Source organism: Eutrema salsugineum, unplaced genomic scaffold (genome assembly GCF_000478725.1).
Source record: "Eutrema salsugineum unplaced genomic scaffold, Eutsalg1_0 scaffold_10, whole genome shotgun sequence".
Taxonomy (NCBI): Eukaryota; Viridiplantae; Streptophyta; class Magnoliopsida; order Brassicales; family Brassicaceae; genus Eutrema; species Eutrema salsugineum.
This window is the reverse complement of record NW_006256908.1, coordinates 7982780-7998053: the sequence shown is the minus strand read 5'-3', so window position 1 is coordinate 7998053 and position 15274 is coordinate 7982780. Positions and strand designations below refer to the sequence as shown.

Below are 15274 nucleotides of genomic sequence, written 5' to 3'. Positions count from 1 at the left end.
GCAAATTTTTGGATGCTCTTAAAAGCCCATATAGACCATCCAAGAATTATGGGCCGAAGAAGCCCATTATGAATTTGCTAGTCAAATGGGGAATTGCTTCGCTTTTGATTAATAGACAAGATCCCAAGATGATCCCATTTGAAAAATATCTAAAATAGCTGTATAAATCAACGAGTGGTCGTCCCACAAAACACCACCACGAGCCATGTAATGCTCCAATATCTCTAATTGCACTTTCTTTGATGCAAGCCAGCCATTAACAGCACGTGTTTGTTATTCATATTTAAATATGATATACATTAATCTAAGCCGCGTTCGTATTTGTTACAGATATACACGTAGAAATATACATTATTCAGTTTGTAACTATATATAATTCTGGTCTAATATGTCTGCGTGTTTCCACATATATATCTAGAACGTTTCACAAAAGAAACCAACAAAACATAGCTCAAGTATGGACCTTAAGCTCAGGCCAAGCTTCTTCACCTCCTTTTTTGTTTTCATCATACTTCTAAAAAACCCTGATTTCGCATCAGCAGCAACTAGTCCTAGATGCATATCCACCGAGCGAGAAGCTCTTCTCACCTTCAAACAATCACTGACCGATCTTTCGGGTCGGCTCTCTTCTTGGTCCGGACCTGACTGCTGCAAATGGAACGGTATTCTCTGCGACGCCCAAACAAGCAGGGTTATCAAGATTGATCTCAGAAATCCCAGTCAAGTAGCTAACTCCGATGAGTATAAAAGAAGTTGCTTGCGGGGTAAGATACATTCCTCTCTGACCCGTCTCAAGTTCTTGAGCTATCTGGATTTGAGTTCAAATGATTTCAATGGATCGGAGATCCCGGACTCTATCGGCCACATCGTTACTTTAAGGTACTTGAATCTTTCTTCCTCCTCGTTTTCTGGTGAAATTCCGGCGAGTCTTGGCAACTTGTCGAAGCTGGAGTCTCTTGATCTGTACGCTGAGTCGTTTAGTGACTCTGGTGCGTTTGCTTTGCGCGCAAGCAACCTCGGGTGGCTTTCTGGTCTGTCTTCTTCTCTGGCTTACCTCAACATGGGGTATGTGAATCTGAGCGGTGCCGGTGAAACCTGGTTACAGGATTTGAGTAGACTCTCGAAGCTGAAGGAGTTGCGTTTGTTCAATTCTCAGCTCAAGAACTTACCTCTCTCGTTGTCTTCGTCTGCGAATCTTAAACTCCTTGAAGTTCTTGATTTGTCTGAAAACTCTCTCAGTTCGCCGATACCCAACTGGCTATTTGGTCTCACCAGCCTTAGAAAGCTGTTCCTCAGATGGGATTTTCTCCAGGGTTCGATTCCTTCCGGGTTCAAGAACCTGAAGCTTCTAGAGACACTAGATCTGTCTAATAATCTGGGACTCCAGGGCGAGATTCCATCGGTCCTTGGAGATCTTCCTCAACTGAAGTATCTAGACCTTTCTGCAAATGAGCTCAATGGTCAAATTCATGGGTTTCTCGACGCCTTCTCCAGAAACAAAGGCAATAGCTTGGTCTTTCTTGATCTTAGTTCCAACAAGTTAGCTGGGACATTGCCTGAGTCGCTTGGAGCGTTGAGGAATCTGCAGATTCTGGATCTTTCATCGAATTCCTTCACGGGTTCGGTCCCTTCCTCGATAGGAAATATGGCGTCACTGAAGAAACTTGATCTTTCTTTCAACACCATGAACGGGGCAATCGCAGAAAGCTTGGGGAAGCTTGGTGAGCTTGAGGATCTGAACTTGATGGCGAATACATGGGAAGGTGTTATGGGGAAGTCTCATTTCGTGAATCTTAGAAGCTTGAAAAGCATCCGCCTCACAACCGAACCAAACAGATCTCTTGTCTTAAAGTTGCCATCTACCTGGATTCCTCCTTTCAGACTTGAGTTGATCCAAATTGAGAACTGCCAAATCGGTCCTTCGTTCCCAATGTGGCTTCAAGTGCAAACCAAACTCAACTTTGTCACACTCAGAAACACTGGGATTGCAGATACAATACCAGATAGCTGGTTTTCAGGAATCTCTTCTGAAGTAACTTACCTGATTCTAGCAAACAACAGAATCAAAGGAAGATTACCTCAAAAGCTTGTGTTCCCAAAGTTAAACACCATTGATCTGAGCTCCAACAACTTCGACGGCCCTTTTCCTCTCTGGTCAACAAACGCAACAGAGCTTCGACTTTACGAGAACAACTTCTCGGGTTCTCTTCCACTGAACATTGATGTCTTGATGCCAAGAATGGAGAAAATCTACCTCTTTCATAACAGCTTCACAGGCACAATCCCGTCGTCTCTATGTGAAGTCTCCGGCCTGCAAATCCTCTCTCTAAGAAACAATCACTTCTCTGGTAGTTTCCCAAAATGCTGGCACCGTTCGTTCATGCTTTGGGGAATTGACGCGTCTGAAAATAACATATCAGGCGAAATACCAGAGTCTCTCGGTGTGTTACGTTCTCTCAGTGTCTTGCTTCTGAACCAGAATGCATTGGAAGGTGAAATACCAGAGAGTCTTCAGAACTGCTCTGGCCTTACGAACATTGATCTTGGAGGAAACAAGCTGACTGGGAAACTTCCATCATGGCTAAGAAATCTGTCTTCTCTGTTCATGCTTCGTCTGCAAAGTAACTCCTTCACTGGTCAAATCCCAGATGATCTCTGCAGCGTTCCGAATCTACACATTCTTGATCTCTCAGGAAACAAGATCTCAGGCCCGATCCCAAAATGCATCAGCAACCTCACAGCCATTGCTCATGGTACAAGCTTCGAAGTGTTCCAGAATCTTGTCTACATCGTTACAAGAGCTCGTGAATACCAAGACATTGTCAACAGCATAAATCTTTCAGGAAACAACATAACCGGAGAATTCCCAGCAGAAATCTTGGGCCTTTCTTACCTTCGAATCCTGAATTTATCGAGAAACTCCATGGCAGGAAGCATCCCCGGGAAAATTTCAGAACTCAGTCGCTTAGAGACGCTTGATCTATCAAGAAACAGGTTTTCTGGAGCCATTCCTCAGAGCTTGGGAGCAATATCTTCTTTGCAAAGGCTGAATCTTTCGTTCAATAAACTAGAGGGGAGCATACCAAAGGTTCTGAAGTTTGAAGATCCGTCTATTTACATTGGAAATGAGTTACTCTGTGGGAAACCACTTCCTAAAAAATGTCCAAGAGACATTAATAGCAGATTGTTGTAGTTAACTGAGCATAAGGTGCTAAAGATAATGTACCTGGTCATTCCCCAATAATAATAAACTTATCAAATCTACGGTGACGATGTTGTAACCACTTAAGAAAAATCAATGCAATGAACAATGAAATCCTTGTGTTTACTTGAGTCAAAAATTCAAACTTCCGAAAAGAGCACTCTTTTCATTTTCTTCACTTCCCATCTCTGTGCAATTCCCTATTAAGAGAATCCACAACTATGCACAAAGGAACTAGCATTCATAATATCTACGCTTATCAATGTGAGAAAGAAATCAGAAGAGCTATCAAATTCAACAAAGCAACCTGAGCATAATCAGTCGAAAGAGATCGAACCATGACCCAACAAAAAAAGGAAGATTCAGGCACTAGTCTAGAAACAACGGAAGTCACATCAACAAGAGATTCCAATCTCGATGCAAAGAAGAAACACTCACTACCTTGGAAATAGAGACAGAGAAGCTCGAAACTCTCAAACTGTGATATGCGTCTACAGAAAGAATAGAACAACGATGAGGTGTTTCGAACAGTTCTTCTCAGCTTTATCAAATTCCAATCCTATTTCGGTTTGTTTCAGTTCGATTTGATGTAATTTCGAGTGGTTCAGTTCGGTTTCGATTCAATTCTATTTTGTGTAACCAAAAAGTGATTTGATTTTGGTTTAAATCTTACGATTTTCTTCTGCTCGGTTTGATTTTTCTTTTCCAGTTACGGACTTTTTTTCTTCTCACAGTAAGCCAAGTTGATTGGACTGTTAAACATTTGACGATGAAAAGAGTTTAACGGGCTGGTCAAGTGAGCCATATATCCAAGGCTAAAATCTGTAACGCTTTAACTCTTCTTTTTTTTTTTTTTTTGAATCACAACGTTTGAAGAAAAACCAAAGTTTTAGTACCATCTCTTTTGCTTTTTTAAGCCAAATGGAACTTAAGAAAAGGTTGTTAAAAACAAATATTGTTTTGAATAAGCTTCAATGCTGAAACTTGGCGCTTTGTTTATGCCTTTATGAGTTTATGGGGTATGAGGAAGCTTTAAAATATAAAATTACATTATTCACTCTTTCTAACTTTGTCTTCTCTATTTTCTCCAATAAATAGTGCGTCACCGAAATATTTATGATTTGTAAAAAACAAATATTCGTCACTATTTAAAAAAATGTTAAGTAAAAAAACATATATATAATTGTTCGTTACTAATTAAAAAAATGGATTAGGGATTAAAAATCTAAAATCATTTAGGATGGGAATTAAAAAGGTAAGAAAATGATGGTTCAATGCAACTTTGGATGCCAGGTCTGTCTTCTCCTCCTTTACACGCAAAACTATGCCGTTTCTGGATTTCTTTTTTATTTCATTTTGCCTCTTTTATCTTTTTCTTTTCCAGTTTTTGCCTTTTTAGCATGCAGTAAATAGATTTGAAGAATATAAGGACAAAACTCATGTGGAGTAACTATTTCTAACTAATTAAATTTGTAGCGTAAAAATAAATAGGCCAGTCTGTATTAACTATAATTAAAAATCATATCAAACCAAACCAATTAGTTTCCTCATCAGGGTGTTACAAAAACATCAAAGGGGTTTCCAATCAAAGTTATGGCAAACTTAAGTAATCGAACTGAGTAAACTGAATCAAAGATTAACCCTGTTTAAGTTTGACATTTTTTAAACTAATTAAACCAAATAATAACCTCAGAATGTTCACCTCTTATCTGCTAATTGCATTGATTCGTTTATTAACAACTATAATCTGCATTGAGAGATATAGATCGAGAGATCCAGTTTCTAGATATACTAGAAATCTATATATAATAATAGCGATAATTTTATAACCCTAACAAAAGTACAATAACCCTAAAAAGGAAGTATTATTCAGTACTACTCATCATCACTTAGCTTTCGTTGACACAACATCAATGCAGATTCGCGATGCATGTGCCATGTATGCTTGGGACCTCTGAAATCACCGAGTACTATATATTTATAACTATATCAAATCAATTAAATTTGTATGGATCCATGCATGGTTGGTTCGTGATTATTAAATGCGACATGTACCAAAAGACCTTTACCATACATCATTGCCGTATTTTCTAAACTAAATTTTGAACTGGTAGGAAAATAAATTAATAAGTATGTGGATTCGCCCACGAAGTTTGGCTCTTGTATATCTCAAGAATCTAGATTCTTGTCTTTTCCCTTTCGGTTCATTTTGGTCCGTGCAATTCCTGTCTTTTGGTTCATTCTATATCGTATGTTGACAAAGAATTATAATTTATTAAGTCAAAGTAAAATCTAGTTTGATTTTATGCCGTGCTTAATTCATTTTTCAAGTTTTGATAAATAGAATGGCTAGATAGGAAGTTTATAAACATATCAAACTTACGTATTTTCTTTTGCATGGAAGATTGGGAATTTAGTAGGAATAAAAATAATAAAAGTAGAAAGGATACTGAATGTGGAAAGCGGTCCAAACCCTTTATAAGCACGTCTGTCTATATATGTTTCTGCGTGTGTATATACAATTTTTTTTATATAACCCGGGGATCCCCAGGCATGTGAACGTATTTTTTTTTTTTTTTTTTTTACATCAAAACCCATATATTAAGCTTGTGGCAATAGACTCTCTTCGACAGAGAAAGTCCGCCCGGGGCCAGTCAACATGTATTTTCTTCTTTAAATTGTTCTTTTTGCTATTTTTTTGCAATTTATTTTTTCTATGATTTTTAATGAACAAAATATAAGATATATTCCAATTTTTATTAAAAAAAAAAAGTGAATGTAAAACTTCACGTAAGTGTTTAATATTCAGTCAAATAAAAGGTTCACCAAAAATATCCAGTCAAATTATCTCGTTCTATTATTGGTACGGTGTCTTATACACTGTAGCGTCTCATTACAAATTCTGGAAGCTGATAGTTTCTCACAAATTCATTTCGAGTGATTGCTAATATGTTCGTTCAGACACACGAGTGGAGTCAAAATTTGGACACTCTTGAATTTACGGTAAGATGCTATAAGTATATATTATTTTTTGCTCATATTAACTCCCACAAAACAATCTTACCAGCAAAACTGGAAATTATAACAAAAAAAAAAACTGGAAATTTAAACTTTGGATCAACAGACAACATGTTACATTCGATAACTTGTGTACGTACAACCTTAGAATTAAAGAAAGATATATACTAGACTACTGTAGGCAAAATATTCATACAAGCAGCTCTACATTATATATTTCTACCTATTGGAGATGGGATTTGGACCACTTGGGACTCCATGTTTCCTGTCACTGAGCATCTTCCCCTTCCGCCATGTGGTCATCGGCCGCCGAACTCTAAACCCTTCTCTTCTTCTCCCTTCCGGCGAAGTTACCGCCACATCATTGACGTCTTGAACATTGGAGCCAATCCGGTGAGTTTGATCAATGTTTATTTGACGGGTTTGGAGGATTAGTGAAAGGAAGAAGAAGAGAACAAGTGAAATGATGATGTAAGGAGATCTCATCACATGTTATACCAATATTAAGATTAGAAGCTTGTTATATATCAATACAACAAAGGCAAAACCATCAAAATGGTTTCTTTCCCTTGAGGGTTATTCAGAATTGCAGAGCTCTTGAGAATGATCAAGAAATGAGTTTTGATATTTTTCTGTAAACTTAGAGCTAGGAGAGAGAGAGAGAGAGATGTGTGAGATTGTGTATGCAGTTTTTTTTTCTTTTCTTTTGGTGTAGTAATGCGTGGAAAGTGCGAGAGAAAAGAGAGATATAAAAGAAAAAGCAAAGATGGTACGATTTTTTTTTTACTTTGTCTGTAGTGTGAATGTGAAACTTTGAGTCCCATTAATCAAAGGGATTACAGCAAATTTGAATATGAAGTCAGTTTTAGAAAAACACTCAACGTAAACCTCTGCTTGAAAATATTTAAAAGACTATTGTAAAAGATTTGATTCTGTGGGTAAAACTGAAGGCTATCGACTTTGACGGGGAAAAGACACATTTGACCGATTGATTTGGAGGTGTCGGAGACAAACACAAGCTGAGTAGCTGACCACAGTATTTTGTTTTTTGTTTTTTTTTGTTTTTTATCTTAAACTAGGTTCTAATCAACATTCAACAAACAAAAATTTCAAACAAAAAGAAAGGGAAATGGGGGTGAAGAAAAAGAGAACAAGAAAAGAATATTAATGGAAAATTAGCCACAAAAGACGAAGAGTCTATTCAGTGACAAGATTTAACGATGTCATGTTCTTATTTGGACATTTTTTATGTCACTGGTGAAAAGATTTTTTTGGTCTTCCCGAGTATACTTGATTACTTTCCCAAATACAGGTAGAAATCAAATCAATTACAAAAGAGGAAGAGTCGGAGAGAGAGGTTTTTTTTTTGACAAAACCATACTAGCTATGTGATTATGTTACAAAACCATTTGACAACTTAAAAAGATTTACAACCTATTATATTTTTATAATGAATAACAATGCTGTCCATGCATATAGTTCGTAGTTAGTATGGACCGACAAAAGAAAACGAGTTGAATGAAATAAAAAAAATTTTGAGTTATTTAAATGACATTATCTATCTGAATGTTGTGTTTTTGGCTTAGGTTGTTAAACCATTTTGATTAATATATATATATATATATATATATATATATAAAACAATTTTGTTAATTTGGGTCATGAAACATCTTACTTTTCATTAATACATTTTTTTTTACATATATAGCTAATTTGAAAGACCAGTTATATTATATAAAACTGAACACATAGATTAACCAACAATACGCTAGAATAGGTACAAACCACAGATATAATGGGGTGTACGTAGAAGAGGGGAGTTAAGAAAGTGGTTTGAACCTTGCCATTAGCCATTATTGAAGTTGAGATTGAGAGTGCTAGGTATCAGGGAGTGTTGGAATGGTACTATAGTAGTCTAATCAAGGACAGCTAGCTTACATCGAAAATTCAGCTGTATGTACATTGAAATCTGAGTTTTTTTTTTTATACCAAAGTTCATAAACTATTGCTCGTATCAAGAGCTTACAAATGATATTGAGCTTTCGGTTTGATGAGGGAGCAATACACCATATGAGAATGCCATCAAAAGCAGAAGAGTAATGGCTATAGATGTGAGTCAGAAGAAGTAATCTCACTACATTTATATTTGTAACAAAAATTTGTTAATATATTTTTTAAAAACAAACTTTATCGTGATAGCATAAAAAAGAATTGTAATATAGATGTGTAGTTTTTTTTTTTTTAGTGTCAGAATGGTTAAAAATGACACCACACCAATGTGCAAGTCCACCTTTAAAAAAGGTCTCCCATAACCATCAGTCCACATAAGAATATTACCTAGTTCGAAAACATGATTTTGTACACAAACTTATACATGCACACACAATGACACAATGCAAGAATAATATATAACCAGTTTTTTCGGGTAAAATGTAAAGGTTATATATAAACAATTTTTGTTAAATAATCGGTTTTATTTTACTCATCTCTTGTTTTTTTCTATTTCCAAATATGTTCTGAGCTTTTGGTTTATAATTTCTCTGGAACCGAGACCAGCTTTTGGTAATATTTATTAACACACAAGTCATCCTTTATCAATTAGAGATTCCAACATGGGAACAAGGAGTCAATCTCCCTCCTAAAATAATCCTTGAAACCAAGTGAGCCATCACCACTGACTCACCTCTCGTGTAAGTCATTAGCGAGGAAACCAAGAAAATCGTTGATCGCACCCATATTTTACGGCACTTCAATTCTTTCTTCAAAGGATTTCAACAGATCAACAGAGAAATTGTTTTATGTAATAATGAAAGTAAAATAAAGTGAAGACATGGTTGCAGTCGTGTCACGTTGCTCAACATGTGCGACCATGTAGGATATAAATGCTAGAGTTATGGAGTTAGATAATTTTGATTTCTTCTTAATTAATGTAGCTCAATGAGAGGAAATATTATTTATCAGTTATCACTCTAGTAGGCTTTAAACAGATGTACGATTAGACGATTAGTTAGTACGTAATTCCAATTTATTATACAACATTCTACATTATAAGTTTAAACATTATACAACATAGTTTTAAATCACAAATCCACAGTATTATAATATCTGAGCTAGCAAAAAAAAAAAATCTCTGAATCGTGTTCTAGAAAGCTATCAATTTTTCAAAACTATTGAATGAAAATGAAACAAACTACTATACTTTCACCTAAATAAAAAAGAGTTGATCCAAATGTTAATCTAGTTTAATGTGTCCCCATTCACTAACAGCTAATCCACCCAACGGCTCCTTTGGACTCTCCGCTTTAGGACCCTCCACGCCTTCATCTTCATTAATTATCTAATTAGGAGTATAACTACTAACTTGTAAACCTTGACCCCAAAAAAACTACTAACTAGTAAAGTAAAATGATCTTTAAAAGGAATGATGTAATTTCAAAAAACAGATTGGCAAAGTTGTAGAACCAGTTTTTTTTTTTCTTTGAATATAATTTAACATTTATTCAAAAAAAAAATAATCTTTAATTAACACTTCCGACGCTAAATACTTTCAGAAAACCATTTTTAATTGTCCTAAAAGGAGCAATTTTATGCATTTGCCGTGTAATCACACCTTAGAGCAGCTCCATTAATGTAACCCAGTTTGAATCTCTTTAGATTTTTTTAATAATTTTTTTGAAGAGTGATGTGTGGAACCATTAAAATTTACTCCCATTAAAATAAAAAATTCACTCTTATTAAATTGAATAACCAATAGCCTTCCTCCACATAGCCACGAGACTGTCTCCTGCGCCTCTTCAATCAAGGATCGATCCGTTCTTTTTTTTTTGATTTTCAATTTATTTTTAATCAATTTTACCTAGGATATTGAGCCAAAAAATGTCAAGAAATGCTAATGGAGCTGGTCTTAGAAGCTTCCTCGAGACACTCAGCATACTTGTCTTCGTCCGAATCTTTTTTTTTTTTTTTTTATTTACACTCTGTTTTTAAATTCTTTCTTTTTTTCCGACACGTTTCCAAGTTTAGAGGATAAACACAGAACAATTCTATTACTCGCATTTTTTTTTTTTTACTGGTCGCTAGAAGCAAACCTTCCTAAAAATAAAAATAGATAAAACAAAACACTGTTGTACTTAATTTCTGTTTCTTCATCGTTACCTTGTCTTTCGAGTCTAAAACCACTCGTTGCTCTGTTTTTTCAGTGTCTTTCAGTTAATCCAAAAACGAACTTTTCTTCTTTCCCTTTTGGAGAGAGAAAACGTTTTTGATTTCATTTTCATTTCCTAAGATCGAGATCCAATCAAAGATGGGTCTTTTTGTTGTTTGTCCTCGTCTTTGTAATCGTTGACGATTACTTCGTCTATACATAAGAATGGCGTCTTCTCAGGTAAAGATCGCCTCTTTACGATCTAACTTCGGTTCTGTCCTTAAAGATCGCAACCGGCGGCACAACGACGACGACGTCGTTTTCCAGAAGAATCTGAAAGCTCAAGTGAAATCTGCGGCGATCTCCGACGAGAATTCCCAGAACAGAGTCGATTCTAGGATCGGAAACAAGCCGAAAAAGAAGAACAAAAGCCGTCTTGGTTCGCCGGAGAAATCACGAACCAGAAAAAGGAACAACTTTTCCGACAGCAAGAGAAACGACAATCTTGGAGGAGCTTCTTCTCTTGTTCAGATATGGGAGGCGAGGCTGAATCGATCCAGCGGCGGAAACTCGCCGATCCATGGCCAATCAACAGAGAGCGTTCAAGAAGAAACCAACCTTTCGGCTCCATCCATCGACGGAGAATCTGAATCGGAGAACGAATCGAACAATCCTGATCGAACGGTGGAGATTGAATCCGAGACTCTCAATTCGGTTTCTGATTCCGGAGAGAGCAAATGGGGCCGAGTCGCTGACATTATACGAAGACTGAAGCTAACCGCCGGCGATAATGGCGGGACCGTCGACATGCCGATTATAAAAACGCAGGTGGTGGAGAAAAACAGTTTTCCGGTGGTTACTTGTTCGCCGCGACTCCGAGGAAGGCAAGCATTCTCCGATTTGCTTACGCGTCTGGAACGCGACCGTCACCGTGAACTGCAGTCGCTTCTTGAACGCAACGCAGTTTCTAGGTTTCCTCAACGTGGTCGCCTCCAGGTACTTGAATTTTGAGAAACCAACCATTTTTTCAACATCATTTACAAAAACAACTCACAACTTATTTAAGTTACAAAATTAACCAAGTTTCAGTGTTAAGAATCTCTCGCTTTTCCTTGTTAACACAGTCAATGTTGCGGCTAAGGAGTCTCAAACGCGGCCTAGTGATTCAAGATCGTCAACGGTCTAGCGCAAAAACACCTGATTTGAATCGCCTCAAACCTGGCTCTACAGTTCTTCACCTAAGGTATGATCAAGAACCTCTGTATTCTTACAAATTCATGAGTTAAGTTCTCACATATTTTTTTGCTGATCTCAATCTTTCAATCGTTACGCAGGGAAAAATTCAGGGCAAACGCAGCAAACGCCTCTTCTGAAGCAGAACGGAAAAAAGGTCAACAATCAACTGTAGAAACAGAGAGAAGTACCGAGAGCATGCAGTCTAAAGAAACTAGTATTCTTCTAGAAACTTCATCCACAGAGCGGTTAAGCCCTCGAAAGAGCAAGATAGAAGAAGCAATTTTACGAAAGAAAGAAAATGAAACAGAAATGAGTTACCTTCAGCTGCAAGAAACCATAGTAGCAGAAGCTTTGAAAAGAAAATCTGATAAGACCATCACCAGCGTAACTCATCAAGAACCGCGGAAACTGGAGAACGAGGACGCGAACATGGTAGAAATCAGTACACAGGAAACTCGAGAAACACCGTTCCTTGAGAGAAAAGAAACGACGTTACGATGGGAAGAGCAAGAAGAGTATGAGGATGAACAGTCTTATTACGGAGAAATGAGCTACGACTGGTTTACAGAAATTGCTCGGCCTCGGACTTATTGGGAAGATCTGAGGAAATCACGGTATCAGGAAGTGATGAACACTCGATCTGACAAAGAAGATATATGCAGACTCCTTGAGAGGTAAAATCAAATCAAAGCAAATGATTCTTCTTTATTTATTCAAAACATCTTTATATTATCCTAAAAATCGGTTCTTTCTTGATCATACAGTAGAACGGTTTCGGATTTTCTCCAGAGCGGTTTGCGAGAGAAGATCGATAAGCTCATAATGTCTCGTGTTCAGACAAATCCGGTTCGGCGGATTGAGGAAGCTGGTAAAGAGGAAGAGAAATGTGACATAGATAAAGAAGAAGAAGTTGAAGTCAGAGATTACTTGAGCCAAACGTCATCTCCGATCTTTGCGCCTTCACCGGCAGGATCATGGAGTTCTCAAGACACCGGTGTTGCTTCCACACCTCTGAACAATCTTCATTCCACTGTGAGCCTCTTCTTTTCTTGTTGAAATGTCACTAAAAATCACGATTAGTTTTGGTGAGATTGGCGTTTAGAATTCATGGAAATGTTGCAGGATATGGAGATTATAAGCGATTTGAGATCACAGATTTTACAGCTCCAACTAGACATGTCGGAGCTAAGAGACTCTGTCAAAACGTGTTTGGACGTAAACGCTAGCCTTCAAAAGTCAGTTCACCGGGATAATCCCCTGAAACGCAAATGCTGCGTTTGTAACGAAACGCTAGTTGAAACACTTCTATACAGGTAAGAAAATCCAATCACCTATATATAATTTGGCGACTTCAAATACGTTTCACTTCGCCTTTTTCACGTTTTGATTTTGTTTATACGTTTCCGCTTGATTAATGTAGGTGCGGGCACATGTGCACATGCCTCAGATGTGCAAACGAACTACAATGTAATGGCGGGAAATGCCCGATTTGTCGTGCTAAGATCCTAGACGTTGTTCGCGTCTTCGTCGATCCAAGAACCTGAAATTATATTTATAACCAACGGTTCAAAAACGCTAACGATATATATGTCACTTACCCCAAACGTTTTTTTTTTTTTTTTTTGTATAACTTTTCTTTTCTTCCTTTGTTTTCTTTCGAGTTGGCTGGAGCGCGTTTGCGTTTTGGATCTGCGTCCAAGATTCATACCTATGCTCTTTATAGGTGAATAACTAACCGAACCTCTCTTCTTGACGTTGAAGTTTTCTTCTTGTAAAGACACCTATACTACTACATATGTTTTTCACTTCCTTCCATCAAGTTTGTACGAGGTTTAGTATTTAGTAATTACCGTTTATTTATTTTGTTTTAGTATGTATAATGTATTAATCTTAAAACAATAACGGAAAAATAACCTAATATTTTCCGAAAAACATAAGTGAAAAAGGATGGAAAATAATGCCAAAAACATAGCTTAATGTTTGATGCGAAGGTGAAACAATGGCTCATAATCATAATATATATATATATATATATATATATATATATTATTTTTTTATAAAGACTGGGATCAAAGAAACGACGATCAAATTTTACTGGTCGATTAAGCTGAAAAACAGAACAAACATATACAGAGCATTAATGTTTGAAACAAAGATGAAAGATCGATTTTTTTTTTTCTTTTTCAAAAGCTCATAATCATAAGTCTTTCAGAGACTCAAGTCTAAATAGACGACAAACATTCTCTCTCAGTTGTTATATACAGACCGATCATTCGTAGATACAAACATGTATTATTGTAAAATCTTAGTGCTCTGTTTACGTTTGTGTGTGTGTGTGTGTGTGTTTCACGCGTTCTGTGCCGCTAAGAACGTATTGAAGTCATCTCTAGCTTTAAGCAGCCGTGGGGTGATACAAGATCTAGGCGAAGTTGGGCACGAAACCGAGGTCGTGGTTGAAAATCTGACACGGCGTTGCGGTGACGTCTCCGCGGAAACTCTTTGTTGTCTTCCCGACAGAGAACTACTTGTCTTTAGAACGCTTCTCAAAGCTAGACCTCTCGTTTCCTTGTCGAAGAAGAAACCTGAGCTCACTGGTTCTTGCATATCTCCACCTCCACATTTGATCATTTCCACCGGTAAATCAAAGTACAATCGGCCGTTTCCTTGGGTCAAAGCCGTTGTTGAAGCCCATGAGCCACACTCGAATTTCTCGAGTGAGGCGCTTAGCGAGACAGAGGAGTTTGAGAACGATGACACTTTGATCATTTTCTTCTTTATGGAAGAATCCTCGCTTTTTGGCGACCTCATAGGTTTTTGCTTCCCAAATCCAGAGAGGGATAAACAGAAGGCATTGCACTTGAATTCTTCTTCTTCTCCATAGTAGAGGGTTTTCTCGGGATCCCTAGATTTTCGTAGAGAAAGCATGGTTTCTTGGTTGCCAAGCTTCTTTCGTGGTTTCATCATCGGCTCGGGAAGAACAGGAAGCGGCACGGCGTTATCTCTTGGTGGAGACATGGCCAGAGGTAAGACCATTCTGAAGCTTTCGTCTTTCACCGATGGGCGCGAGATCATCGGTGAAACGGTCAGCTGGTTCTGCAGAGCCGAATTCTTCACCAAGAAATTAAAGTTAGGGTTAGGGTTTTCTCCGGGATAAACACTGAGACCCTGCCACTCGTCGTTGCTCCATTTCTTGGTTAAACCATCTTCGAACACAATCAAGGCTGGAGGAGACATAACAAAACTCAAGAAATTTAAGACGATATATTAAATATGGTGAGGGAAAAAGGTGAGATTTTCTGCTGATGAATCAAAAAGGTGAGATTTTTAGGGTTGAAACTAATTAGAATTTTCCGGATATATATAAATGGGGAAGAAGGAAGTGGGAAGCACGTCTATGGCGGCGTGGAGAAGTAGTGACTAACATGTTGGAATCTTAATACATACGCGGTCTGAAGAAGAAGATACAAGGTAATATTTGAATATACTAAATCAGTGTCTTATCAGTGTTATGTGAATTGTGAGGTACGTCAAGATAATCAAATCAATTGTGAATCTTGACCAAAAATAAAATAACAGAAAAAGTTTTTTTTTGTTCTGTTTTTTGGACCATAGGATGTTAAGTTCTTGGCAAGGAAGAGGTTGCCAAAATAAAATACTATGATAAAAGTCATTTG

At 37.3% G+C, this 15274-nt stretch overlaps 4 protein-coding genes across 4 annotated transcripts; 2 read left to right on the top strand and 2 right to left on the bottom strand.

Moving 5' to 3' along the window:
* Window positions 1–384: 384 nt before the first annotated feature.
* On the top strand, window positions 385–3318 carry LOC18027063 (receptor-like protein EIX1). Its single transcript, XM_006410587.2, has one exon. It carries the CDS (start codon window positions 458–460, stop codon window positions 3191–3193), a length of 2736 nt encoding a protein of 911 aa, XP_006410650.1. The 5' UTR covers window positions 385–457; the 3' UTR covers window positions 3194–3318.
* Window positions 3319–6358: 3040 nt separating this feature from the next.
* On the bottom strand, window positions 6359–6842 carry LOC18027062 (CLAVATA3/ESR (CLE)-related protein 42). Its single transcript, XM_006410586.2, has one exon. The coding sequence runs from the start codon at window positions 6704–6706 to the stop codon at window positions 6440–6442; it is 267 nt and encodes an 88-aa protein (XP_006410649.1). The 5' UTR covers window positions 6707–6842; the 3' UTR covers window positions 6359–6439.
* A 3747-nt stretch (window positions 6843–10589) lies between these two features.
* LOC18027060 lies at window positions 10590–13162 on the top strand. Its single transcript, XM_006410585.2, has 6 exons — window positions 10590–11360; window positions 11489–11607; window positions 11699–12274; window positions 12365–12632; window positions 12723–12913; window positions 13021–13162. Exons 1-6 carry the CDS (start codon window positions 10590–10592, stop codon window positions 13142–13144), a joined length of 2049 nt encoding a protein of 682 aa, XP_006410648.1. The 3' UTR covers window positions 13145–13162.
* A 784-nt stretch (window positions 13163–13946) lies between these two features.
* LOC18027061 lies at window positions 13947–14834 on the bottom strand. Its single transcript, XM_006410583.2, has one exon. The coding sequence runs from the start codon at window positions 14832–14834 to the stop codon at window positions 13947–13949; it is 888 nt and encodes a 295-aa protein (XP_006410646.1).
* Window positions 14835–15274: the final 440 nt, after the last annotated feature.

Coding starts and splice junctions, on each gene's coding strand:
- LOC18027062 (XM_006410586.2), bottom strand. CDS start 6,706: ATGAGATCTCCTTACATCATCATTTCACTTGTTCTCTTCTTCTTCCTT.
- LOC18027060 (XM_006410585.2), top strand. CDS start 10,590: ATGGCGTCTTCTCAGGTAAAGATCGCCTCTTTACGATCTAACTTCGGT. Junction 12,633..12,722: donor TGAACAATCTTCATTCCACT/GTGAGCCTCTTC, acceptor GAAATGTTGCAG/GATATGGAGATTATAAGCGA. Junction 12,914..13,020: donor GTTGAAACACTTCTATACAG/GTAAGAAAATCC, acceptor TGATTAATGTAG/GTGCGGGCACATGTGCACAT.
- LOC18027063 (XM_006410587.2), top strand. CDS start 458: ATGGACCTTAAGCTCAGGCCAAGCTTCTTCACCTCCTTTTTTGTTTTC.
- LOC18027061 (XM_006410583.2), bottom strand. CDS start 14,834: ATGTCTCCTCCAGCCTTGATTGTGTTCGAAGATGGTTTAACCAAGAAA.